This window comes from Vigna angularis, chromosome 8 (genome assembly GCF_016808095.1).
Source record: "Vigna angularis cultivar LongXiaoDou No.4 chromosome 8, ASM1680809v1, whole genome shotgun sequence".
Classification (NCBI taxonomy): Eukaryota; Viridiplantae; Streptophyta; class Magnoliopsida; order Fabales; family Fabaceae; genus Vigna; species Vigna angularis.
In genome coordinates, this window is record NC_068977.1 from 27,794,790 (window position 1) to 27,822,194 (window position 27,405).

Genomic DNA, 27,405 nt, shown 5'->3' on the forward strand with positions numbered 1-27,405 from the left:
CTGTCTCGGTTCAACAGAGAACCGAGGCGAAAAGTCCTTAAAAGAAAAAAGGGCGCAAAATCTTACTGCCTCGGTTACTTTTGAACCGAGGTAAAATCCTACTCCTTTTGCCTCGATCCACAACCGAGGTAAAAAGGGTCGACATTTTGCCTCGCCTGTATATGTCTTGGTTCCAAAATCGCTGCCTATAGGCGAAAATAACCGCTGTCGTTTCCCCTGACTGTATTAGTGCCCAAACCAAAGACTAGGTGTCATCCGCTAATGGACACGCTCCTCATTAGAGTTGAGTGTCGCCTACCTGTACCTATCCTTGTTCGTTAAAAAACGTCAGCATACCACTTAACTTAGTCAAAACTAGTTGCACATCACCACAAGTAAAAGGACTATTAGGCCAATGGACCCATCATTGAGGTCCATACAAGTAAAGATTCATGGTTAGTAAAATATTCTTATAAATATTACTTTAATTGAGTTTTAACTTCACTTTTTTCATTAATCATACTTTGACCATAATTTCTGACTCAAAGTATTGATTTGAGCGTTGGAGAATTTTCTGCATATACATCCACTCACTCATTATGTAAAGAACGAGTACCAGAAGAACAAAAGAGGTTTGAAAGACGAGTACCACATAGAATAAGTTCGTAAAGTTAAAAAAAAACTCTTTACACAATATCTTCAACTCTATAAATACATTATAAATTAAAAATTTAATTAGTTAATATTACATAAAATCGATTTAACTTATTTTAAGTCAGTCTTCAAAGTCAATACTAGTGAATTTTGTGTTAATATACAATTTTAGAATTTAAAATATGATTATTTATTAATATCGACCTTTACTTATTAACACTAAGTTTTACTTATATAAATATTTATTTTCTTGCATTGTTGGGTTTAGAAAGTTAGTTCAAGTGATTATTAATAGTGAAGCAGCTTCGTATCTGCCATATAGTTTATATAGTCTTTTCTATTTAGAGTAGTAATAGGTTGACACGCCTACGTGTCAGTTACACTCATTTGACACGGTCCAGGTCAGTTTTTCTTTAAAAAAAATTGCAAAGTGATGGAGGGTAAAAGTGGAAAAACACCTACTGGGTTTGTTTCTTGTTTGGGTTCATATGAAAATATTCTACCCTCACATCTAACGGGCTCTTACCACTTCCCTCTTCATTAAGAAATCTCTCTAGTCTAAACTCAAGTGGGTTCTCCTAGTGGTTGGGATCCCTACCAACAGAGTTTTGGATTAAAAATGTGTTGATGATTATAAAAGGCATATATGAATTGAAAAGCTGACCAACCACTTTATTATTACACGTTCCGTATTGTTCGTGGTATGGTAGTTTGATCTGCACCATAAGTCGCGTATGTAGTTGGTAGTATTTTAATATTACAGTTCCACTATATGCATGCATTAGTTGAGTAGTGAGCTGTAGTAACTGGTTATCTTGTTAGTCGGATGTGGTTATTTGTAAATCGGGTATTGTACAACTGTAGAAGTTTTTATATTCAATATCAATGTTCACATTTTTTGGTGCAGTAAGTGGTGATACGGTTAGTTATGCATGCATTAGTTAGATACATTGTATTTTTTGGTACAGTAAGTGGTCAATGTTTAAATTTTAATATCACAGTTCCACTTTATGCATGCATTAGTTAGATACATTGTATTTAACCAATTTATTAATTTGAACACGTGACTGTCAAGTGAGATACATAGTATTATACAATCAATTTTATTTTGTTTTGTTAAATTTGCAGGATATAGTGATATGGACAAAGAAGTTAATGAAATGATAAGTATGGTGTAATTTTATTAATTTAATATTAAATATGCACATTGTTGTATTCAATTAAGTAACATATGGTTTGATTTATACTTGCAGGCCTCACTTAGAGTTAGGCATCGAGTCCAGACACAACATATAGTTCAAGTGAACGGTTGCCTATCATCCTTTCAAAAGGAACGTTTAAAGTCAACACCTTTCAAGTGGTTGGTGGATATGGTTGACAATATGGTTATTTCTAGCCCTATTCTTATAGAGTTAATCAGTAGGTGGGACGTGGTTCATAAGGCGTTTAGGATTAGAGAGAATTTAGTGCCTTTTAGAGTTGATGAAGTTTGTTTTTTTTTTAGGTTTACCTAGTGTTGGTGAGAGTGTTAATTTAGAGAGTGATGTTGGTGGCATTGTCAATGACTTGTTTAAGGATGAGGACATCACAATTTTTAGTATAATGGAAAAGATGACGCATAAGACATTTAAATCCAAAAAAAGTTTTGACATGTTTTGTAGGTTGTATATTTTGTTAGGTTTTGGAGCATTTTATTTTCCTAGGAATAGTAATGTGATAAATAGTGTCCCTTTTAGTAAACTAGATAACATTAATGATCTAAATATATACAATTGGGGTGATGATGTACATGGTTTGATAGTAAGTAGTTTGAATCGGGCATGCAATAAATACAATCGCAGATCTTACCACGAAGTTATACACATAGCTGGGTGTGCAACAGTTTTGCAGGTATGTTTATACATTCATTTATTTAACTGTGAACCAGAAATAAATGATGATATTTTTTGAAAGAGTTATAACTATTGTGATGAACTTTACAGTTGTGGGTTGTTGAACACATCAGTTTGTATCATGTTGGTGGACGGTGTATTTATCCCCGATTTCTTCATTGGGTTGTTATTAAAGATAAAAGGAAAAGAATCAAATTAACTTTTCAACAAACAGAGGTAATTCCATAATTTTGTTATATAATCCTTAGATTTATTGTGTTATGTGCTTAATATGATTTATTAACGTTGTTAAAATTCTATTTTGTTTTGAAGATATTGTGGGAATGCAACTTGTCTGAATAGCAATTAGATAATGATGAAATAAAGGAATCACAAACTAACGGTGGGAAAAGTAATCCTGAGTCAAATGATGAGAACTTAGAGTTTGCTAGACTTGTGGAAGACCAGAGAGTATTGAGGAGAAGAGTTGACAAGCATGCAGAACGGCCTGATGAGTTAGAAATGAAAATAAGACGTCTTCAAGAAGAGGTACGCAATGAAATGCCATCTTTTAATGATGGTATGGAGGGACCATCCACAGATGACAAAATGAATGATTTAACTATTGTCAATTTTGTGGATGTGGGAATGGAGGGAGCTTCCAGACATGAGAACATTGATTTTGGAAGTGTTTACACCACCTGCACTTCATCGCTTTGTAATGATGGTGATGTGTAAGTTATACATAACACAATGGTTACAAAAATAAATTAAATGATGTATAAATGTTTTTATAATTGATATTTATGATGAATTTGTTTTGTATATAGAGCGCTTGTGGAGGTGTCTAACAACATCTTAACTAGAGGAGACTTGCAATGCTTTCGACCTCGTGCAAAAATTGATAACATCGTAAGTTCAAATACCCGAAAAGTGTTGTGTACAAGTACTATGTAAGGATATTCATGAAATATAAATATGAAAAGGATATTCAATGATTGGTTATGAACTTTTGGTGTAGGTTATGTTGTTTGCGACTGCGATGACTGTGTACAATCAATTGCATAAATCAGGAATGATTACTCGATGTTGTTTCAATCCATTTTTTGCGGTACGTTAATTATTCATTGATGTTTCACCTTACTGAAGTACATATGTTTGAACTAATGTTACTGATGCAATTTTTGTAGACAATGATCATTGAAAGAATGAAGATTCCTAAAAAAAAGAGAGAATTATTGCAAGCAACAGATTACCATCATTTCTTCCAACCTTAGAGTTGTTCATTAAATCATTTGTTAATTTCTGAATTTGTAAGTACTTCAACCTATACCTTTATCATAACATGTGTTGTTCACTATTTGATCTTTGTGGTTGTGGTTCTTTAGTTGTTTGTGCCCACTATGAGTGATGACCATTGGTGGTGCTATTGTGTCAGTTGCCAATCAAGGGAATTTTTCATTATAGATTCTCTTGGTCATAAGAGGCGGACCAGATATGGTATTGACAAGGCAATGGTAAGAGAAGTTGTTTTGTAGACTTGTTCTTTTGATGGAAGTATTATTTTACAGTAAAAGCTTTACAATAATAATGAATGTGTTGAATACAAATTTGCAAGGTCGGTTGTTTGCAAGAGTTATTTAATATGATAGATAATGAAGCAAATTGTAAGGAGCAACAATTAAAGGTCATTAAAGAAGATTTGCCAATCCAACCAAATACGTTAGTGACCTTATCCATAACCAATGTATTGGGTTGTCTCATATGTGATCCTTCTAATATTATTTTAATGTGTAGGTACGATTGTGGTTTGTTGGTGATGAAATATATGGAGTTATGGGACAACCAATCTAAATTTGATGGCAAAAAAATGCCCGATTACACAACGGTTGGTCTTCTTTAAGTATATGTTTGTATTGTTTTATATGGTTTTTGAAAAGAGGTTATTAATTGTAATATTTCACAACTGTAATATCAATGCAGGAGCAATTACAACTTATTCGACAATAAACGGTTTGTGATTGGGTATTACATGAAGGAAATCTTCATAGAAGTACAGTAATGGAGAATTGTGGAATGTTATAGCAAATGAAGAAGTCATGAAGTAGGACAACATGAAGAATTTGAAGACACTAAAGAAGGGATAGAACTTGTAATGAAGTTGGTGGAATATGATAGAATATGATACAATTTTTGTTATTGATTTTGAAGTTGTTTACTATGTATAATGAAGGATCACAAATTGCATTACTTATGTACTAGTACCACCAATGTCCAATGTAGTTCTAGCAGGTGTGAATGAAAAGGTTTAAATGACCAATGTCCTTTTTGTGTACATAAGTTATTAAGTAAATTAGCAGAACATGTAGTGTACATAAGTTATTGAGCAAATAACCATATAAAACTTAACATATAACCAGTTACTGTACGGAAAATATTTTAACATTTAAATTGAATTTGAACACTTGTATTGTTGTACATAACCAATTCAGTAATTAACCGAATAAAGTTGTCCATATATCCACTTACTGCATCAAAGTATTAGAACATTGATAATGAATTTAACCAGTCAATTGGTATTGGAGCGTGTTGGAGGCTTGTTGGTATCAATTGGTATTGATAGACGTACTAGGTCATCAGTTGGGCCCCAATATCACTTCCAAAAACCTGCACAATCCGAGACTATCATTTAAAGTCATAAAAAAGTTCACAATATATATAACAGTACAATACAAAATTGTTCACAAAAATCATTACCTTAACAATATTCCTCAGAGTTATGTTAACATAGTATGTTTCGCGTATTGGTGAAAAAATTGAAACCTGTACAAATATTATAGGTGGAATCCATATTTTGATGTGGGAATATAAGGTCAATAGCTAAGTATTTATGAAAATAAAATATACTTACATCTTGTAGGATTATCACACTTCCAACTTTTAAGTGTACACCTATTTCAGGATGATCAATGGCCTTGCGGTGAACACTTGCTTTTACAGTCCCTGTTGGATCCTGTTAACAAAAAGAGGTTCATTTTTCACAATAATATTTGAAGATGGTCGTAAAAGTAAATATACATCAACCTACCCAAATTGTTATTTTCATGTCACCCAATCTGTTATGTTCACAAGCTTTAACAATACATCGCAACAAAGATAACTTACAAGTTCCTCTCAATGAATCAAGCTTTACCATGCATATCAATGAATTTTTCAGCCCATAACCAAGCATTGGAAGTGAAGTCACGATCAAAACTAGCTTTAGCTATGTCACTCAAAAATTCTTGTGTTGGAATGTTTTCATTCACTTGTCGGTTAAGCATAGCTGCCTCAATGACACCAGCAGGGCCCGGGATGACACTGTTATTAGAATTGCAACGGCGAATAAAACTATCAAGATCACTTTCATCAATATCAAGTTCTTCCCATGGCTCCATTGCTCTCTGTTGCTGTTGACAGAAATAAAATTGAAGAAAAAAATCAAGTTCACCAAACTAAAATGATGTATTCCCTAAACAAAGTATTGGATCATCGAGAACGAAATGTAACCACAACAGTATAGCATATGGTTGTCTACCGTTCGTTTTCGCCCTTTGCATCGTTCGGTCCCGCCTTTTCCACCTTCCGATACCCTTAGGTACCGTTCGATTCCCTTGTTGTATACCGTTCAGGTTGTATCTTACACTCATTACATCCTATGACCCTAAATCCTACGACGTGTGCATGAGAAAAACACAAAATTGAAGAGGATGTGTGCATCAAAAGTAACCCTAACAATTGGGGGAAATTTCAAAACCGGGGATACAATAACGAAGGTCGATGTTGTTCTTCTAAAAATTAAAAAATGAAGAGGATGTGGACATAACCAAATAAAATCCATAAGCAAAGAATTAGTTGGGGGTGAGGGAAATGAAACCTTAAAATTGGGCATACCATGAAGCGCGAATATTGTGCTTCCGTTCTAGTGAAATGTTTCGTATTCCTACCCAACCACAGTTTTTAATAAGAGAATTGTGCAATTACATAAATGCCCCTATGAAGCATTAAATGTGATTGCTTGTGATAGAAGTTGTAACATCCCAAAAATTCACACTTTAAAATTCAAAATTTAAATATTGTAATAATACATGTAACACCCCAAACTCTCACACTTAAATCTATACATATGTTTAAGCTCAGATTTAACTGCAAATATAACATTGAATTCTTCTAATTTGTTCTTCCACCTCTTTCTTCATTTGCATGAGATCACGCGACAATCCTTCATTTGCTCCCGTATAACGAATTATACGATCATCGCACAGATAAGATTTTCCGGCACAAACAAACAAGTAAGGGTGAGCTAACATATAACACAACATTTATAAAACATGCATAATTACTTTGATATAAACATCATATAAATTTATGTCAGACATCCTCATATACCATCATACTACAATTCTTATTAGACACTCGCCCCACAATCCCCAATAAACACCACAATACCCAATAGACACTCATCTGGATGATACGTTGATGAGCAATTCAACGGAAGATTTACCACTTGTGATGCCAGTCTTAGTCCCCTCACTATGTCCAAAACTGGCACATAGACCAGGACATCCGACCCTCCATATCATTCACAAGGTTAGTCCCCTCACTATGTCCAAAACCGGCACATAGACCAGGACATCCGACCTTCCATATCATTCACAAGGTTAGTCCCCTCACTATGTCCAAAACCGGCACATAAACCAGGACATCCGACCCTCCATATCATTCACAAGGTTAGTCCCCTCACTATGTCCAAAACCGACACATAGACCAGGACATCCGACCCTCCATATCATTCACAAGGTTAGTCCCCTCACTATGTCCAAAACCGGCACATAGACCAGAACATCCGACTACAGGACCCTCAACATCAATATATACAAATACCATAACATTACTGAATTTATTCACGAGACTCATACCATACTCATATTCCTTAACTCATATTATACCATTACAAAATCTCCCCATAATACTGATATCATGAGCAAATGTATAATTTCATGTCAATATCATAAAATAAATTCATCACAGTAATTTTATCATATCACATGCATTCACATATTTTTCACATAAATCACCTGAGAGTATATATTCAAAACACATTGCACAAAACCAGAGCAAATAACCTTGGAAACGAAACTTATTTGCCGAGCACTATTTGGCCGAACACTATTTGGACGAACGCTATTTGACCGAACGCTATCTGTCGAACGTTATCTGCCGAACGATATTTTCCGAATACTAGTTGGTTGAATACTATTTGGACGAACGCTATCTGACCGAACGCTATTTGCTGAATACTATTTAGACGAACACTATATGCTGACAGCTATATTGCCGAACACTATGCTATTTGGACGGACGCTACGAGATCCATCATAATCATGTCGAACGCTAAAACCGAACACCTCACTCAAATTGGATACTGCTAGGACGAACGTTAAGATCAATCTCTTATGCTCAACACTAAAACATCAAACGTTATTAAACTGAATACTATTTAGCCGAACACTATTCGAACGATTGCTAAGATTTGGCACTTAGACTTATCTATTTGGACGAACGCTCAAAGATCAATCATCATCAAAGACTGAACGTTGCCTATGGCGATCACTATCTGAAGACAAACATTATCGAGACCGAACGTTCGCTATGAACGATCACTAACTTAGAATAATCACCATCAAGATCGAACGTTCACTATCAGATCAAGATCAAACGCTAATAATAATTCATACATCAAGACCGAACGCTTACAATCTAAACCTCAAAAATCCAAAATAAGGACGAACGACTACAAACACTAATTCACCAAAATGAACGCTCAAGATCACTTCCTGAAACTACCAATTTAGGACGAACGCTTATAATCACTATTACACCAAAACCGAACGTTCGAGATTCACACCTAAGAATTCAATTTAAGACCGAACGCTCAAAATCACTATTTCACCATAACCGAACGATTTAAGATTCAAACCTAAGAATTAAAATTAAGACCGAACGCTCGGGATTGAAAATACCAATTTACGACCGTACACTCAAGATTGAAACCTAAAATACCAAATTGAGAACGAACGCTCACAATCATTAATCTACCAAGACCGAACGCTCGAGATTGCTTCATGAAAATACTAAATTAATGACGAACGCCTAAATTACTAAATCACTTGAATACCGATTGGACGAACGTCTAATATTTTACTAACTTTACTTAAGGACGAAAGCGAACGCTCTTTACCTTAGAACACCAAAACTGAACGGTCGTACTATTTTGGCCGATCACTAACTGGTCGAGCAAATTGGATGAACGTCCAATTTTGACTCACCAAAATTGGACGTACGCGCGTTCGGTAGAATTCTGCAGAATCGCACCAGATTCCAGAAAACCCCATTTTCCATCCCCTTCTTCCCAGATTTGCAACAGTATAGTTCTACAATCACTCATACGGATTCATAGCAAAGAAGGATACTCTAAACACAAAATTATTCATCAAACAATCATAATATGATCTCAAACATATTATTCCTACAATCTATAGAAACAGATCTAGCTCTCCTTACCTGGTTTTCTCCAAGCACAACCATCCTACAACCAAGAACTTTGCCCCGATCGGAACGACGAAAACGTTCGGTTGAAATGAAGCCCTCTACTCTGCGGAGGCCAAGGTAGCATCAGAATTGAATTCCTATGGTTCAAGGTGCTGGAATTCTAGAGAGAAGCGAGAGAATTTTGGAGATGAAGTTTTAGAGCGAGAAAGAATGGGTTCCTTACTTGTGGGCTGCTCTCCCTGGTGCCAAAAATGCGACCATCCCCCCTTTTTTCCCTCCCCCAATAATTGCACTCTAATAATGCAAGAAGTGGGTGTCCCCACCACTTAAAAAAATGAGGTCCTTATAGAAGTCATGCAATGACGGTATATTTAATGTCTCTGCCAAAACTAAATGACCCACACACTTTTTTTGTTTTATGATTGGAATGAAAGGTAGTGACAATGTTGTTTCCAACACAATGAAGTTCTTACCCAATCATAAACCCTAATATTGGTAGTAGAGGAGATGACTGAATGGGGAGAGCTCAGACTCATTTATTGAAGTGCATTAATCTCAACAACCATTGCAGTTTTATTAAATAGGTAGGGTATTACAACTTTCAATTCAAAGTAAAAAACATTTAGAGTTGCCCAGAAGGTTGTTCACTGCCTTTATTGTTGGGAATGATATTTGTCATCTTCCTTGTCTTTATGATATTGTTCTCAGTGTGATCTTTGAATTTATACCCCCTTTTAATTCATAGAGATGGTACAATGGTGTGTAAAGTTCGGTGTGACAGAAATCATTGCATAGTGTACGTTTCAAAAGATTTAACGTTACAGTAAATGGTTGTTTCCTCATTAGTATGTGGTTATTTGTTAAGCTGGTTATGGACATATAGAAAATTCATTGGTATGTGAATATTTATTGGAGCAGTAAGTGGTTATTTGTTCATTGGTATGTGAATATTTATTTAAATGATTATGGACATATACAAAATTCATTTTCTTGAATATGAAGGACCATATTAATTAGTGCAGTGAGTAGTAATCATTTTTGTATTAATTAAATGTAGGAAAATTAGGTACATGGAGCATACAAATACATCTTTGGATGATATTCAAATTGATGAACAACACGAAAAAGCACAAGAAGAATTAAATGAAAACAATGTTCAACCTCTCTCAATCGCTCCAACAATTGGAATGGTTTTTGAAACTGTTAATGAAGTGAAGTTATTTTATAGACAATATGCAATATCAAAGGGTTTTGGAATTCGTACAAGGAGTTCAAGGAAGAACAACAAGAACGAATTATGTTACTTCATGATGGTGTGTTCTAGGGCTGGAAAATATGTCTCCCCCATTCAGAATCAAATGATTGGACGTCCAACATGTGCTAATGATTGTTCAGCTCGAATGATTGTATCAAAAAGAGATGATAAGTGGTACATTTCAGGATTTGATGATGTATATAGTCATGATCTTAGTCCAACAAAGTCCAGATTGTTCCGAGGCAATAAAAGAATGAATCTCAACGTCAAAAGAACTCTAGACTTGAATGTCGAAGCAGGAGTTAGGATTAACAAGAGTTTTCGGTCCTTGGTTTGTGCAACAGGAGGTTATGAGAACATGGAGTTTGTCGAACACGATGTTAGAAATTATGTGGCCAAACAAAGAAGAGCCTTATCAAAAGATGGTGATGTTAATACACTCATAAACCATTTCTCTTCCATGAGAGAATTAAATAAGGATTTTTTTACGACATTGATGTGCATGACGACAACCGCATACTTAATGTGTTTTGGGCTGATGCACGAAGTAGGGCAGCTTGTAAGTATTTTGGTGATGCCATATCTTTTGACACAACATACTTAACGAATAAGTACGACATGCCATTTGCTCCTTTCGTTGGTGTCAACCATCATGGCTAATCTATATTGTTAGGTTGTGGTTTGTTATGTTCAGAGGACACAAATTCATTTGTTTGGCTATTTAATTCATGGCTTCGATGCATGTCCAATAGACCACCCGAAGGAATTGTTACGGATCAGTGCAAAGCAATGAAGAAAGCCATAAAATTAGTGTTTCCTAACACTCGTCATAGGTGGTGCTTGTGGCATATAATGAAAAAAAAATACCTGAGAAGTTACAGAGTTATTCAGCTTACAAAGATATCAAGCGCCAACGTAAGCAAGTTGTGTACAATTCTGATTTAGTTGATAATTTTGTTTATGGATGGGAGAGGATGATAACAACCTTTTCACTTCACACGAATGAATGGTTTTCTTCACTTTACGAAGAACGTCATAGGTGGGTTCCTTGTTACTTGAGAAACAGTTTTTGGGCTGGCATGTCAACAACTCAGAGAAGTGAGAGCATGAATGCATTCTTTGATGGATATATTAACTCACGCACTACTCTTCAAGAATTTGTTAAACAATATGACAATGCACTACAACACAAGACAGAGAAAGAGACCCAAGCTGACTTCACGTCATTAAACACAACTCTTCCATGCGGTTCACAATCACTCATAGAGCGGCAATTCCAAAAGCATTACACACATGCTAAGTTTACAAAAATACAGTCAGAATTTAGAGGTAAAATTAATTGTTTCGTTGATGGCATTGTGGTACAAGATAATTCGTCACTGTACAAAGTCATGGAGGACTCCATTCATAATGAAATAAGGGAAGAGAGGGCATTCATGGTTACATTTCAGCGAGACACAATGGATGTTAATTGTAGTTGTTTGCTTTTTGAGTTTAGGGGCATTATATGTAGACACTGTGTTTGTGTTTTGGCCCAAGAGCGAGTAACATAGGTTCCTGCTAAGTCAATACTCACAAGATGGTGTAAAAGTGTCCGCAGAAAGCACACGTATATTAGAGCAACATACAACAATAAGGAAAATGACCCACATATTGAACGGTATGATAACTTAATGAAGACTTTTGGAAATATTGCTGAGATTGTCTGTGAGTCAGTACACATGACACAATTATTGGTTGACAACCTTAGTTCATTTGTAAACAAGCATGGCATACAAATTTCATCTTCACCATACGTCGACAACAATAGCCACATACAACAAGAACACCTGTATGATAGTAACATAGGCCATGATGTAGACACCACTACAAACACTGTTCAAATCCAAAGCCCCAAAAGTGTGAAGCGAAAGGGTCGACCTAAGACAAGAAGGTTGAAGTCAACAACTGAGAGAATAAAAAGAAAGAAACCATCAACAAAAGGCACTAATCAAACATCCATTGATATTGGTGTAAGTAATTATGTTATTAATTTTTACCGTTTTTAGTTGCAATAATCATCTGGTTATGTCAAAATTTCCAAACTAATGCAAGTTAAACTAACTTCATATCGACTACTCATAAAGGAAACAATGACGGACGTACCAAATACAACATTGAGAAACAACATTGATGTCACACTCAACACACTTTACACAACATCCAACTCAATTGGACCGGTACGATTCAATTCCGATTTTATAATTTATCGATTTAACATTTAGTAAGTCGTGCATATATTTAAATGTCATTTTATACTCTTGTTCTGTCATGCAGGTATCAGGTGTGCAATCCACTGGGTTCATGTCACTGTTGACATCATTACACAATGACATGCAAAACACACAGTCGTCCACAACTAATATTGACAATGTATTTTGAAATACAATATTCACATTTAGGATTCAATTCCTCACATGTATGTTGTTACATTTTTTTGGTCATGTGATTTGAAATATGTGCTGAAAATGAATGTCATATTTACAATCATTGTACACAAATGTTCTATTTATACTTTGCCAGTTATATCCATTTGAAGTATTCTGTTTTTGTACAAAATGTCTGAGACAACTAACCAAAAAATTGCACTTCAATAACCACTTACTGAACCAAATAATCAAACCAGTTAAAATGACCAAATAACTATTCTGCCAAATACCAGTCCATTTCACCACATCACGCGATGCACATTAACTACTTAATCAAACCTTAATATCAAACGAATTGAAATGAGGTTGATCAATTTATTGTTGAACGAAATATGTGTGAGGACCAACCACAAATTTTCAATAAAATAACCACTAACTGCAGCAAAAAGGCTGAGCATTTAAAATGACCAAATTATTATTGTGCATAATATCATTCCCTTTACCCAAATATTGGGAAGCACATTAACTGCTTACTCAACTATTGTTATCAAACCACTTGAAATCAATTAACTGCTTACTCAACTATTGTTATCAAACCACTTGAAATCAATTATATCATTTTATTCTTGTACACAATATCTGTTAAAACCAACCACTACTTTTCAAACAAATAACCACTTACTGCAGCAAAAAATCTACTAATCTACAATATTGGGTACAAAACTGTTTGAGTTATTGCTTATCTCTAATGAAGCACATGGTTAATTCAATTGCCCTTATCAACAAAAACAACATAAAAAATTACGTATTCCCAAATGAAGTTCCGTCAACCTGGAAATATAACAACTCAATAACAATTACAAATGGATCATAGATTCAACTTCTATTCATCAAAAAATACAATAGTTAACATAATTCAAAATAACATTTGAGTTTGGTAACAATATTTATCATTTCAACCTCATATTGTAACATAAACAACTTCATAAACTATACAATGCGCCTATGATTTTTCCTATCTAATCTTGTCCAAGGGGTTTTCAAAAGAACACTTCTAACACGCTTCCTAGGTTGAGCTTTTAAACGCGTGTACATGTCAGATTTTTCAGTATCCATCTCTTCATTACCTAAAACATCACCACCTTTTTCATTGAAACTTTTTCCAACATCAGGTGTAACGTCAAAAACCTTCTCAGAATTGGACTTGTCCACATCATCACCTTCAATCTCTGACTCTTTCTTAGAATTTGACTTCCCAATAGATGAAACTACTACCTCATAATCTTCCTGTGAACTACTGGTCCCAAATTCATCAACTAACATGTCACACTTTTTTTTGGAATTTGAATTCCCAACATCATCAAACCGTTGACAGTTCTGTGCGACTAACATTTGTAGGTTGTCAACCATTTTCTCAAGCTTGGCAATGGATGCCTCTTGGTCAACAATGATAATAACCAAAGCTTCATTTTCTGCAACAATATCAGCCATAGATCGCCTTTCCAAGTTCTCCTTCAATCCAGCATTATGATGATCATCTAAGCCTTCTTTAACTATTTCAGTACACATCTCTTCATTGCTTACATATACCTCGGTAATGACCTATACAAAACAAAATAACCACAAAAAACATATTAAAATCAATACAAATTACAAAACATCCAATTGGTATAACATATATTAATTTAATCTCACTTCATTACACAGAAAGACTTTCTCAATTTCTGCTTCACCAACTTTAACATGTATCCAATGAAGGATTCTAGGTAAACAACTATTTGTTTTAGCCAACTTCTTGTGACCAAATAAAACATGTTCCATTGCCCAGATCTGTACATACAAACTTCAATTTCAAAAAACTAACAATTATAAATTATAACACAATAACTTTTGTAACTAACATCAAAATATACATGTAATGCAAATACACAACCAACCACATGACAGTGTGATCTGTTTTGTCTCTTTCCCACACACAATGCAGCATCACACAAACTAGAAACCAAATACTCATAAATAACACGCCCCCAGTTATATTTTCCAATACACGATAAATCATCTAATAATTCAAATAAACCTAAGTGAACTTTTCCACCTCTATTTGGGAAGAAAAACTCACTCAACCCTAACAGTAAATATAATCTACAAACATCACCCACTTCATCCCCTTTTATACGCTTTTGAATTTCTTCATAAACATTATGTATACTTACATCAATTGTGTCAAACAATCTCCTAGTATGACAATCAACTTCGTCTTTAAACAACATCTCAATTGTGTCAAAGGTCTAACTTGGTGAATGGAATAAAGACAGACCTAACTTCAAACCCGCCCCTCCTCTCTGACCATCTACTACACAATTCTAAAAGTAGAGTCCTACTCATTTTGGCATCCACATCAATGGACAATATCCATGCAAAAGGAGTTGTTTGTATCAATGTCTTTTGCACATCTGTTAATAATGTGTTCACATGTGCCAAGTATTTTGTCCTGCATGAATGTCGTGCATAAACCTATACATCAAAGTATACAATTGAATAAGTCAGACAAATCATTTCACCAATTTAATTTTAAAAACATAATACATCATCATGTGCATTCAAACCTGTTTCTCCATAATGACTCTTCCAACTATCTCTATGGTTTGTACTGAATGTCCATAAAATAAACAAGTTAGACTTCAAGCCATAAAAGATTAAAATGAAAGACATATATAGGCACATCTCACAACAAAATCACATTCAGAGGAGCATATATAATAATTATATTTTCCAACTATCTCATTTCATCTACCACTCATATATAATTGTAGTACTCCTTATTATGGAATCACAACATACATGATGACTACAAATGAGGTATACCCCAATAACAAACAGGAACATCAAGTGACATGGATATTTGTAATCATTAATGATGACAAAAACAGGAAAAGGAAAGAAACCAGATAAATAGATGAAGATGAAAAATATTGACAAAGACTTTGCACAATTTCAAATCCATCAGAGGGCTAAGCCTAAAAATGCATATTGAAGAAAAGTGTTGAATGAGACTCAGTGGATTCCAAAACCAGAATGTTACGTCACAAAGGACCACACTACCATTATGCTCTTTCTGGGATGATGACTACTTTATAACAGTAAACAGCCTGACAGAATCAACATTAATAGACTTATTCAACTAGATAAACTCAAGTGAAACGATCAAAGAATGTCATCAAACTTGGTTCAAAATTAACTCCTGATATATAAATCATCATTAAATCCATTTTAATATTTTCATAATGTCTTTTTACTTTTCTTTCAACCTCTAATCACAGGGTAAAAGTCATACATAATACTCTCCTCAATAGTCGGAATAAAGATAGAAATGAAATACATACTTGACTAATTGAACAAAAATCTCCACAGGAAACCACTTTTGCACCAGCCACTTGCAACCATGAAGAAAAATTAAAAGAATAACCCTGTCAAGAGGAGTTATGCTTTAAAATTAACAACATTTATCCATCTTAGAATATCAAAACCTCCACCATAATTACATATCAACATTAAAAAAAAGTTCAAAAAATTAAGTACACAAAATGTTAATCAAACCTACAAGAATTACCAAACTATAAAGTACAGAACAAATAATAATCTTCTTCAGTTATAACATATGGTCAAAAGGTCATGGAATATAAAGCTATAATTACCAAACTATAAACTCAAACTAATACTAACCAATGACAGCTTCGAATTTCGATGTTGAAATTCTTTTCTGCAAAATTCAAAGCTATGAATTTTATACAGTGATCATAGTCCAAAAATTCAAAGCTTTAAGTGTTGAATCAAGTTCTACTGATACTCACGTCATCCACCATCACAAACAAGCTTACTATCAAACATACAAATTTAAAATTTCACATCATTTTTCCAAGAATTGGTAATATACTTAATAAATAACATCCATATGATAACAAATTATTCAAGCCCCCACTTGAAAAAGAGAGATTACCAGTAAGAGAGAGTCTGGATCATATTCCCAAGTTGATCAGGCCTCAAGTCCCTCCCGACTGCAAATTAGACCTGAATCAGGTAAATTTCTAATACGCATTAATGGAAAATAAGAAATGGAAAAAAATACAATTAAACACAATAACAGATGATGAAGATGAGCAACTCAAAGCACCAACGCAATTGATGCAACTTTCCTCAGACTATTCCCTGATGAGAGCAACAAAATTAGAAATCTTGTCTGTCATTCATCAAATATCGTTTCAAGCAACCAATTTGTTAACGTAATTATATCAAACATTATACAAAAAGACAAGATAAAAAACAAAATAGTGGTAATAATGATTGTGTGGATAGTAGGAAAGCATTAAATACTCTCTGGAAGGGAATGATGCCTACCGCATACATGCATTCATTAATTACAAAATCTTCAAGTTCACGAACATTTGTCATATCTAACTCCTGCATCAATTGTCATAGGGTAATACATGCAAAACAATTAATTTCGTAAGAGCTGATTCAACAAGGACACTAGAAACAGAAAAAATGGAGAAAGAAACTTTTGGTGTTAATCAAGCACTTAGCTCTGTGAAAGAATAATCTATATTTAAATTCATAAATTAGATGAAACTATTCTCTACATAAAATCCAAGGAGTTAAAAATAACAGTGGGCAAAACACCATATAGAGACCACAAACAACATAATCACGCAATATATCTGGGGGCAAAGAGGGCACCATAAAGGTGCAAGAGTTGCAAACTGTTTCAAATTACATACACAATGCTAACACAACTGACTAAGAAAGGGCAACCTAGCAGTGATACAAATAAAATATATGTGATGGATTCCAAAGCAAATTTATCACTGAGTAAAAAACAAAGGATGCTGGTAAATAACATATACAATACATAAATTAAAAATAAGGTGGTGCCAGAAGCAAATCTTTGAAAAATTCAGGACACCTTAAACTGATGTTCAACTCTCATGAGAATATTTACCTTTTTCTAAAGCAAAAAAAATATCATCAAACAGAAAACAATGAAGGAACATAGAGGGAGCAAGCAAAGCAACCCCAAAAACACAAAGGAGAGTAAATAATCCTACAGGTTTGCCCAATCGAGAATTTTATCTCTCACGACATTTCCCCCTTTAGTCTAGGGTTTTCGAAAATAAACCAAAAATAAAAGGAAAGATAGACAAATGATGAGAAAAGAAGAAAGGAAGAAGAAGCTCATACTTTATATTCTTCAAACGGTACAAAGAGGAGAAATTAGAAAGGGGACAAACCTTCCGCGCTCCACATCGATCACGTTCGATACAAACTTTGCCTTCCACTTCAACTTCGCTAGTACAAACTTTTCCGATCACGTCCAGCCTCCGGTGGCAGCAATGGAGTTCTCCTTTTTTTTTCTCTCTCGTTCTCTCTCAACCCTAACCCTACCATGAAAAAAATTGCCTCTTCCTAAATGAAATGCTCGACCTTTCAAAATTTGAAATCACACACACGATCCTAATGCAGCAACTGAAACGCAATGTTTCATTTAGTCTCTCACAAACCACCTCAGCAGTAGCCCACGGACTGAAATGACCAATATATCCTTAATGACATTGACAATTATTGGGTCCCACGACGTGTCAAATAAATGTAGATTCCTTTAACCGTGTCAAAGAATCATTTTTGTTCTATTTAAGTTAAATTACTGCAAATCTTCCTTTTGTTTGTAGAAATACACTCTCACCATCTTTCTTCCTTTAAAATTGCATCAATCTTATGCAATGTTTAATGGATTAAAATTATTTTGTAACTTATCTGTAGGTTACGACTCTTTTTATTCATAACTATAAACTTGTGATACGCGTGTTATTACATATTTATAAACTTATTTCTATAATCTTATTTAAAATTTAGATTAAAATTGTGTATAGGTAATGATTAAATATGTCTATAGCTACACATATTAAAGTAAATGTTTTTTCAAGCATTAAAATTGACATCTCCCCATAATTTTTTTACGAATTTCTTGTATTACTTACAAGGTAATACTGACTATTTTAGCATCTCTTGATCTCTCCAAATAGTTTTACATCATTTTTTATCTAAGTTCGGTTTACCTATTGATATTTTGAAACCAACTTTTACATGTGAATATATTAAAAATAATTTCAGTTTAAATATAAATCATGAATTCACTCTTGATTTTAATTGGATTGAACTTTTTAACTCACAACACATCCACAAAGTAAATTTTTGACTGCATTAACTTTTAACTAAGTTTAGATTTTATTTGATTTGAGTTCATTCATCCAAAAATGTAAAGTAGTAGACAAATTAAAAAATAAAGTAACAATTCACACCATTGTATTTTGTTTAACTAGTCTCACCATTATTCTAAACCACTCTCATGTAGAATTTAAATTAGAAATTATTAAAAGTCCCACGTCTATTAAAAATAAGATCAATTTATAATATAAATGCATACAAACCTTATCTCACGTGTTAATTTTGTAAGATTGAATTAGATTTAAAATCGTCTGATTGAGTTAAGTTATAGTCTATTTCTTATCACCATTTTTACATTCGTCAACTTTAAAGCATCATATCACCATTTTTAGGCTATATATAACAACAAATACTTCAAAAAAAAATTTCAGGAACTGAGATTTGAAGAAGCTTAAAGGCTAGAAGTAATGACAAATGTGTTGTTTTCTTTTACCTCGTTCCTCGTGCATTCAAAATTGGAGCATGAATTGAAAAGTTTTAGGGCTGAAATGTGCACTCTAATTAACAATGACACAAAGTACTCAGTTGATCAAATTCATGCTGAAATCCCAGAGTTTCTTAGCCAACTCAATATCCCTTCCTTTTGACCCTACTTTCGCCATTCTATTATCTGCAAAATACTCTCCACTAATTCCCTTAACTTCAGGGTGCAATGCTACATAACACGTTGTTGATGCTCCCTGCAAAAACATCGGACAAGATAAAGGAAAAATTAATGCCTTTTCATTATAACATGTTACTGACTAATTTAAAATATAATTTAGAAAACCTTTAGAGAGATGTATTATATGTAAATAGACCGTATTAATTTAAAAGTTAATTATGTTTTTAGTTTTTTAACTTTAAAAATTAAAATTTGTTCCTTTTTGAAATTTTAGATCAATGTAGTCTTTAGAATTGCAGATTTAGTCATTTTAACCATAAGTTTATTTAATATTTTAAACATGTTTATAAGTTAAAAGGTATAAACAATTCAAATAGTATCACAAAACACATTTAAAATGTGAAATAAACTTGACAAAATTTAGTTAAAAGAACTAAATTCATATATTTTTAAAGTTAGATAACTAAATTGGATCAAAGTTTTTAAAACATATTATTTTCAATTTTCACAAAAAGTTAAAAAATAAAAACATATTTAATGTTTAATTTAACTAACTTACCCGTTCGACATTTTTAAATGCAAAACCTATCAACTTCTTAAGTATAGCTGCAAGTCCTGCATAAAACATATGCATGCAACTTTCATTCATGGAAATACACTTGCAGAAAAAATTGCTGAAATAAAATGAAATAAAGAGAAAGCTGAAAACAACGTGGATTGATGTAGCAACTAAGCTTTATTGTAGTTACCAGAGTGAACGTAGTAACGATCAATATTGGTGATAATGGCTCCTGGATGAACAGAATTAGCATTAATATCTACTCCATCTTCCTGCTCACCATATTAAACAAGTAAATTACCATGTTTCATAGAAATTTAGATAAATTAATGGATACAACAAACATGAATTATGATGCAATACCATAGATATTAACATACCTTAAGACGTCTTGCAAGTTCATTGGCATGTAAAACGTTAGCAAGCTTTGACTGAGCATATGCACAAAACTTCCTATAACTGTACACAAAGAACCAGAAATAATGAACAACATAAAACCCTTATCCTGCGTAACACTACACAAAATCACTTTATTCATCATGTGCCTCAAATTTTATCTCTAAGTTATGTACACACATGAATCTGACACACTCAATGAATGGTAATCTAATGGTAATAAAAATTGTCTCTATAGAAATTGCTCTTTCTTTAAAAGTAGAGAGGTCAAAACGAATAACCTTGCTAGACCCGACCCGACCCATCACAGGTTGGTTACTTAGTAAGCTAACTTAATCCGCGTCACTCATTAGCGAGTTGAAAAAATTCAAACCCGGTCTAACCCACCATGAGTTGGTAGGTTAAACGGATTGACTCACTTAATTATAAACTTCTTTTTAAAATAAAAAAATTAATACTTTTTTTAAAATAAAAAATTAATAATTTTTTTACTTCAAATCTAAATAAATTTCACTCTAACTCCAAAGACAATTCAAAATAAAAAAAAAATATCATACAATCCAAACATAATAAAAAAAAACACAAAAGACGAATAAATAAGTTTTTAATATTGATAATTTTTGTACACTTGTCCATCTACAATATTAATTAGAGTCTTGAATACATAAATCTATAATATATTTTTCTCTCTTGAAACATCTTTTTTTTTATCTAATCTATAATATAATAAAGAAAATGTTAATTCATAATATTGAAATTCAAAATAATAAATAATTAAATTAAATTAAGTGAGTTGGTGAGTCAATCCGGCTCATCACGGATTCAATCCGGATAAATCGGGTTCTAAGTGAGACAGGTTGAAAACTAACCCACATAAAATAAATTATATTTTTTTCAAACTCAACTCAGCTAAAACCCATAGTGTTCAAACTCAACTCAGCTCAAACCCATAGTGGGCCAAGTTGACTCGCGGGTTACAATCCATTTTAACAGCACTATTTAAAAGTATTAGGAATTGAGTTTAAGACACATTAAATAAAAATGATAAAATGAAATACTATATAAAAGTAAAAAATCCTTAACTATTGCATTAAAATTTTAGATTGAAAATTGGGTTGGTTGATTTTTAGTAGATAAATCCATCTTCCATAAAAAAGAAAAAGAAAATTTTCGTATAATTTATCATAATTTGTATTGGGACAACTTCTTACCTTGATTCATCATTAATTTTATCGAAACGGATTCCTCCACGATAGGATAATCGATGAGCACAAGAGGTGACATTAACAATTCTTCCTTCTCGCTTACTTTCATGTGCTGTTTTCTTCATAGTATCTAACAACAGATTTGTTAAAAGAAAATGCCCTGCATTATATATATAAACAAAACAAATTAGAAGAGTCTAGATCGACTCTTTGTTTTGAACCTATAAAAAAGATCCCAGAATATTTTTTCAATACTAATTATTAGACTTTAAAAATAAATTAAAAAACTTTTTTAATATTAATTGTTTTAGGTTTTTAAAATAATCTTAAAAAAAATCATTCTTAAGTTTATTAAGTGTACTTTAGACTCTTTAACTGTCTCGGAAAGAGTCACATTATGTTTTAAACTATCCCTACTATATATTACGAGGTTTTAGAAGGACTACATTGTATGATAGTTTCTACATACCTATATGATTCGTAGCAAATTGCAGTTCAATATTGTCCTCAGACAGCGTGAAAGGGGTTCCAAATATTCCTGCATTGTTTCTTAAATTGCAAAAAATAAAGCGCAATATCAGTATATTGTTAATATATTTATCAGTATAAGACTGAATAGGCATTGCATAAGAGACGATGCAATTCATAGTCGGATGAAGAATGAAAAATGTAAGAGTGTGAAAAGTTTTTGATAAATTATAAACTAACAAATATAAATGTATATAAAGAGAATTTATTATTGTATATCTACTCAATTTTTCCACGTTCAATTATCACAACAAGCTATTTCAATCGGCAAAATGTAATTGAACTTAAAATAGACATCATTATAGCTCACATATACAAATAATTTCTTATAAATAAAAACCTAATCCCATGTGTAATACTCACATGTTTGGAGTTATTATCTTAAGTTGACTTTCAGAATTTCAACAAAATCAAAGTATCACAACCATAAATGGTGGCTATTGTCCAAATTGTTAGATTAATAATAATGAGTAATAAACTTTTCATTAGTGAAGCAATCCTCGTTAGCTCATAGAATAGTAAACGAAAGTATATGTAGTCAATGGCCATCAAGAACAAGATAGATAAAAAGTATTTAATCTTTCAACTATAGAACATTTTAGATTTTTTTCTTGATTTTCTCTACAACGTGATAAAGAAAAAAAAAACAGTAATAATACGTACATGCTTACATACGTGGATCATCACCTCTATATGTAATTTTTGTTGATTATCTTTTATAAAAATCAGTATTCTTAATTTGAACCACCTCAAATTAGAATATTATGTATAATATTTACACGATTAATATTTCATAACATATATCTTTTAGCTATAAATATAATTAATTAAATCACTTTAATATTTAATAATATAATAACCATGTTTAATTATTATATATATATATATATATATATATATATATATATATATATATATATATATATATATATATATAACCCGAATTACTAACACAACACATTAAAACATCAGACATATTAAAACCTTAGATGACACTAACATAAAAGTATTAAACAGAATCAAAGTTCAGACAATATCAACATAAAAACATTAGAAAATATTGAAATTCTAGACAATGACATTATGTCGTTTGGTTTGGTAATGGCTATTACATCATCTAAATTTTTTGGTTTTTTTTGTTATGTTTTCTATATCCGTTGGCCTTTGCTTCTCTTTATAAACCTGTATCCTTTAGTAATTTGTGTAACTGATTCTTATTTGAAACATTCTATTAGCAAATAGTTTCTTCTTCCTTTATTTCTTCTTTTCTCCTTTTCATTTTTTTTTTCTATCAACAAACAAAGAATAATAAATATAATAACAAAGCATTTGGGATGCTCTAACCATTTTACAAAAATATAATATCAACATCCAATTTAAGTTATACATGTATCTAATAAGTACTAGTATATAGATGATAGTTCAAATAAATCTCAAATGAGAATGAGTTAAATAACCACTCAAAAAACACAATTATTAATCTTAATCTTCGACCCACGATAACTTGTCTTAACTTTTGGTATAGGGAAAACCAACTCAACCTTTGATATAGGTCAATTTTTCTCGATTTTCAGTTCGGACTAATTCATTTTGATCTTTGATCTTAATTGATTTGTCTCAATATTTGACTTGATCGACTTGTCACAACCTTTAGTCTTAGTCAGTCCTTTTTTATCCAAACTGATCAATCTCAACCTTTAGTTTGGATAAGTTCATCACAACCGAGACCAGTCAATCTTGATCTTTGACTAAGATCGACTCTTCTCGACCTTTATCATGAGTCAGTCATTCTTAACCTTTGACTCGAGCCTATCCACTCGGCCTTCCTTATTCTTCTTTACATGTCACAAATATTTTCTTATTATTGTAAATAATTATTTTACATAAATATAGTTAGAATTTTTATTCTTATGAAAAAAACATATTATTAAAATAAATGCAGATAAATCACTTCTATATCACATTAAAAAAAATAAAAGAATTCATTGAAGCAAAATATATATCCACAAATAAAAAAGAAAACAATATTCAATAAGAGAAACAAAATAACTAATTATATATATATATATATATATATATATATATATATATATATATATATATATATATATATATATATATATATATATATATTATCTATTATATCTAATTATATTTTATTCTCATATATGCATTAATTGGTTGAGTAAAATATATAATAAATTACAACTAGCTTAAAATAGATATCATTAACTCATACTTACAGTATATATATATATATATATATATATATATATATATATATATATATATATATATATATATATATATATATATATATATATATATATATATATATATATATAAAGATTAGTGAATAACTCAAATAAGTCTCAATCTTGAATTTATATAAAAAAATGTGAGAAGTTGATAATACTTACACAAGAATGTTCAATGGAAGGCGAGATGAAATGAAGTCCGATGCAAATTTTCGAACAGATGCCATTGAACTAAGGTCTAACTCCATGTAATCAAGTTTAGCAGTAGGAATCTCTTTAAGTATTGCTTCTTTTACATCTTTTGCAGTAACCAAATTTCTGACCGCCATTATTACATGAACACCACGCATCGCAAGAACACGAGCAGTTTCAGTGCCAATACCACTCGTTGCACCTGTTTGTTCTCATTGTCAACAACAACATAAACGTACAAACAAAATGAGAATCAGATTCCAAAATTTGCAACTACCAGAGGAAGAGAAAATTGAAGCATCGATTTGTTAAAAAGAAGAAAAAGAAGTGAACACCTGTAACAATAGCAGTGAGGGCAGTGGCATCGATTCCTTCAGTAACTTGTTCAGCAGTTGAAGCAGATGAAAACCCAGAAACCTTTCTTCTGCTCATTCTGTGTTATTTTCTTCTGTCTCTGAATGAAAACTCTCAGCAAAACAAAATATAAGACTCATTAATCTTCACACTATACATATATATATATATATATATATATATATATATATATATATATATATATAAGTAATAAATATCCTATAAATAGTGATTGAACATGTACCGTACTTTATGTTGATGATAACGACCCTTCAACAAATTTCTGAGCTGAGTTATTACAAAATTGAAATACTGTAATCTGAAAAGAATTATTTGTTTGATTTGTTTAAAAAAAATATTATTTTGATATTTGGAAACAAAATCTCAATTTCTTTTTTAGAAAATCTCAAGTAATATATACTCTTAACTTTATTAGCTAACTTGGGTTTGAAAGTAAATTAAAAAAAGTGTATTTGTTTGAAAAATAACACAAGATTCTATGATTTAAAATTTTCAAATCGATTAAAGATAAATTGATTTCTTAATATATAATATATAAAATTTTTAAACAAAGTTTTATAAGATTAAATATATTGAAAGTTTATTTGAATATATTATCACTTTCTCTTCAACTAAAATTAAAATAATTTCATAAGAATAGATTTTTCCACTTTTCAACACTATGTTTTAAAGTTATAACCTTGAAATGAAGATGACGCAAAGCACTATTATGTAATAAATATTATGCAAAGTAAATATGTAAATAGATGAGAGAATGTAAAATGTGAAGCACAAACTTCAAAAGTGATTAAATGAGACATAAAGGCATCCAACTAACACCAACAATTAGCGTATATATTGATCATTCTAATGGCTAAGAGCAACTGGGTCCATAATGAATGATGATAATTGTCGCTTATCTATCTACCTAATAATTGCAAAAATATTAAATTATATACTTGGATAACTAAAAGTATTAGTAAATGTCATACATTACTTTCTAGTGTTATACATATGCAGTATAGTTATCTCTGACCTTAAGGTTTATTTATTCTTGTAACGTCACACTTTCAATCATGAAGAAATTTACGGTAATAAACATGTACAAGTTCAAAATTATTTAAGACATATCTAGGTACAGGTATGCATATATTTTAATATAATTATTGATGAAGACACTCTCTCTCTCATATATATATGACAATAAGTTTAAATTTATGTGTATTATATCATCTCTTAATAATACTTATTACAATAAATAGTAGTATTACTCACTATAAAAATCTTTAGATAATGCATAAAATTAGTAAGTAAAATTGATTTACTTATTAATTATATATATAGACAGAATTCTATAAATAAGTAAGGTAGAAAATAATTATTAAAATAATTATTATAAAGTTCAACATAATTACTACATTAACATAAATGCAGAGGATTTAGAAAATATATTTAAGGTAGAAAATAATTAAATTCAGAAATCTAAATATTATAAACTCCAATAATCTTAATAGAAAAACATCTAACCATAATGTAAGAAAAGTTCTGAACATACAGTAATAATAATTTCTAAAGTTCTTTAACAAAAGTTTCATAACCCTAATTTTTCTTTTTAATTTAAATCTTTTTTCTAACATCGTTTAAATAGTTAATGATATGAATAGTATATGTCATGTGTGGTTTTGTTGTTTTTTTCATAATTTTTAATTTTTTTAAAAATATTTATGTGTCAAATCAGTATTATGTTACATCATAACAATGTCACTTCTCAAAATCAATAACACACGTCAATGTTAATGTTTTATATTCAATTTAATTCGAATTTTCATTAATTTTGTTTGATTTTGTCTATTTTTTGTCAGAGCGGCTGCAGCGGAATGGTTAGCGTGGGAACAAACCAAGAGGGGGGGTGAATTGGTTATATTCAAATATTATCCCTTTTTAATCTTTTTCTCTTAATTTCTTACTAAGCAGATAATTAAACGTAAATTAAAGAGTAAGGGAAAGAGAAAAATTACACAGGTATTTTATCCTGGTTCAGATCACTAAGATCCTACGTCCAGTCGCTTATCTCAAACAAGATAAACCTTTTTCACTATCACAAAACTATTACAAATATTAGTCACAAAGAAAAACAATTTGTAACAGTTTAGAAATTACCACCTCTCTTGAAACCACAAGAGATGAACTTACACCTCCTTTGAATCTTCACAAAGGATGATCACCTCCTTCGAATGCTTCACGAAGGATGATTCTCTTCCAGACACTTCCT

General features: G+C 31.7%; 3 protein-coding genes across 10 annotated transcripts; 2 read left to right on the forward strand and 1 right to left on the reverse strand.

The window, feature by feature from the left end:
• Window positions 1-394: 394 nt before the first annotated feature.
• On the forward strand, window positions 395-4,358 carry LOC108344169 (uncharacterized). Its single transcript, XM_017582635.1, has 12 exons — window positions 395-434; window positions 1,762-1,805; window positions 1,887-2,052; window positions 2,138-2,230; window positions 2,312-2,523; window positions 2,616-2,741; window positions 2,868-3,238; window positions 3,335-3,416; window positions 3,526-3,615; window positions 3,893-4,021; window positions 4,123-4,191; window positions 4,302-4,358. Exons 1-12 carry the CDS (start codon window positions 395-397, stop codon window positions 4,356-4,358), a joined length of 1,479 nt encoding a protein of 492 aa, XP_017438124.1.
• A 5,807-nt stretch (window positions 4,359-10,165) lies between these two features.
• Window positions 10,166-11,903, forward strand: LOC108344168 (protein FAR-RED ELONGATED HYPOCOTYL 3-like). Its single transcript, XM_017582634.1, has 2 exons — window positions 10,166-10,729; window positions 11,184-11,903. Exons 1-2 carry the CDS (start codon window positions 10,166-10,168, stop codon window positions 11,901-11,903), a joined length of 1,284 nt encoding a protein of 427 aa, XP_017438123.1.
• Window positions 11,904-13,663: 1,760 nt separating this feature from the next.
• LOC108346036 (short-chain dehydrogenase TIC 32, chloroplastic-like) lies at window positions 13,664-25,269 on the reverse strand. Of its 8 annotated transcripts, none has more exons than XR_008245080.1 (15): window positions 25,115-25,269; window positions 24,750-24,981; window positions 22,271-22,350; window positions 21,808-21,961; window positions 20,581-20,659; window positions 20,391-20,472; window positions 20,201-20,256; window positions 19,471-19,717; window positions 18,044-18,193; window positions 16,756-17,216; window positions 16,482-16,518; window positions 16,142-16,225; window positions 15,365-15,408; window positions 14,454-15,272; window positions 13,669-14,360 (listed from the first exon to the last, which is right to left on the reverse strand). XR_008245080.1 is itself a non-coding variant. In XM_052867703.1 (8 exons), exons 1-8 carry the CDS (start codon window positions 25,209-25,211, stop codon window positions 19,559-19,561), a joined length of 939 nt encoding a protein of 312 aa, XP_052723663.1. In that variant the 5' UTR covers window positions 25,212-25,269; the 3' UTR covers window positions 19,458-19,558. The 8 variants fall into 8 exon arrangements, 1 of the variants encoding a protein (XP_052723663.1); XR_008245082.1 differs by lacking the exon at window positions 16,482-16,518 and having other exon boundaries at window positions 13,672-14,360; window positions 16,756-16,826; window positions 17,154-17,216; XR_008245081.1 differs by having other exon boundaries at window positions 13,667-14,360; window positions 16,142-16,826; window positions 17,154-17,216.
• Window positions 25,270-27,405: the final 2,136 nt, after the last annotated feature.

Bases quoted from the DNA above. Each gene is read 5' to 3' on its own strand.
- LOC108344169 (XM_017582635.1), top strand. From the start codon at position 395: ATGGACCCATCATTGAGGTCCATACAAGTAAAGATTCATG. The intron at 435-1,761 runs GTTAGTAAAATA...TTAAATTTGCAG, and splicing joins CATACAAGTAAAGATTCATG to GATATAGTGATATGGACAAA. The intron at 3,239-3,334 runs GTAAGTTATACA...TTTTGTATATAG, and splicing joins CTTTGTAATGATGGTGATGT to AGCGCTTGTGGAGGTGTCTA.
- LOC108346036 (XM_052867703.1), bottom strand. From the start codon at position 25,211: ATGAGCAGAAGAAAGGTTTCTGGGTTTTCATCTGCTTCAACTGCTGAA. The intron at 20,660-21,807 runs GTAAGAAGTTGT...CTTTGTGTACAG, and splicing joins AAAATTAATGATGAATCAAG to TTATAGGAAGTTTTGTGCAT. The intron at 20,257-20,390 runs GTAACTACAATA...TGTTTTATGCAG, and splicing joins TCGTTACTACGTTCACTCTG to GACTTGCAGCTATACTTAAG.
- LOC108344168 (XM_017582634.1), top strand. From the start codon at position 10,166: ATGGAGCATACAAATACATCTTTGGATGATATTCAAATTGATGAACAA. The intron at 10,730-11,183 runs GTTAGAAATTAT...CACTCGTCATAG, and splicing joins TGGAGTTTGTCGAACACGAT to GTGGTGCTTGTGGCATATAA.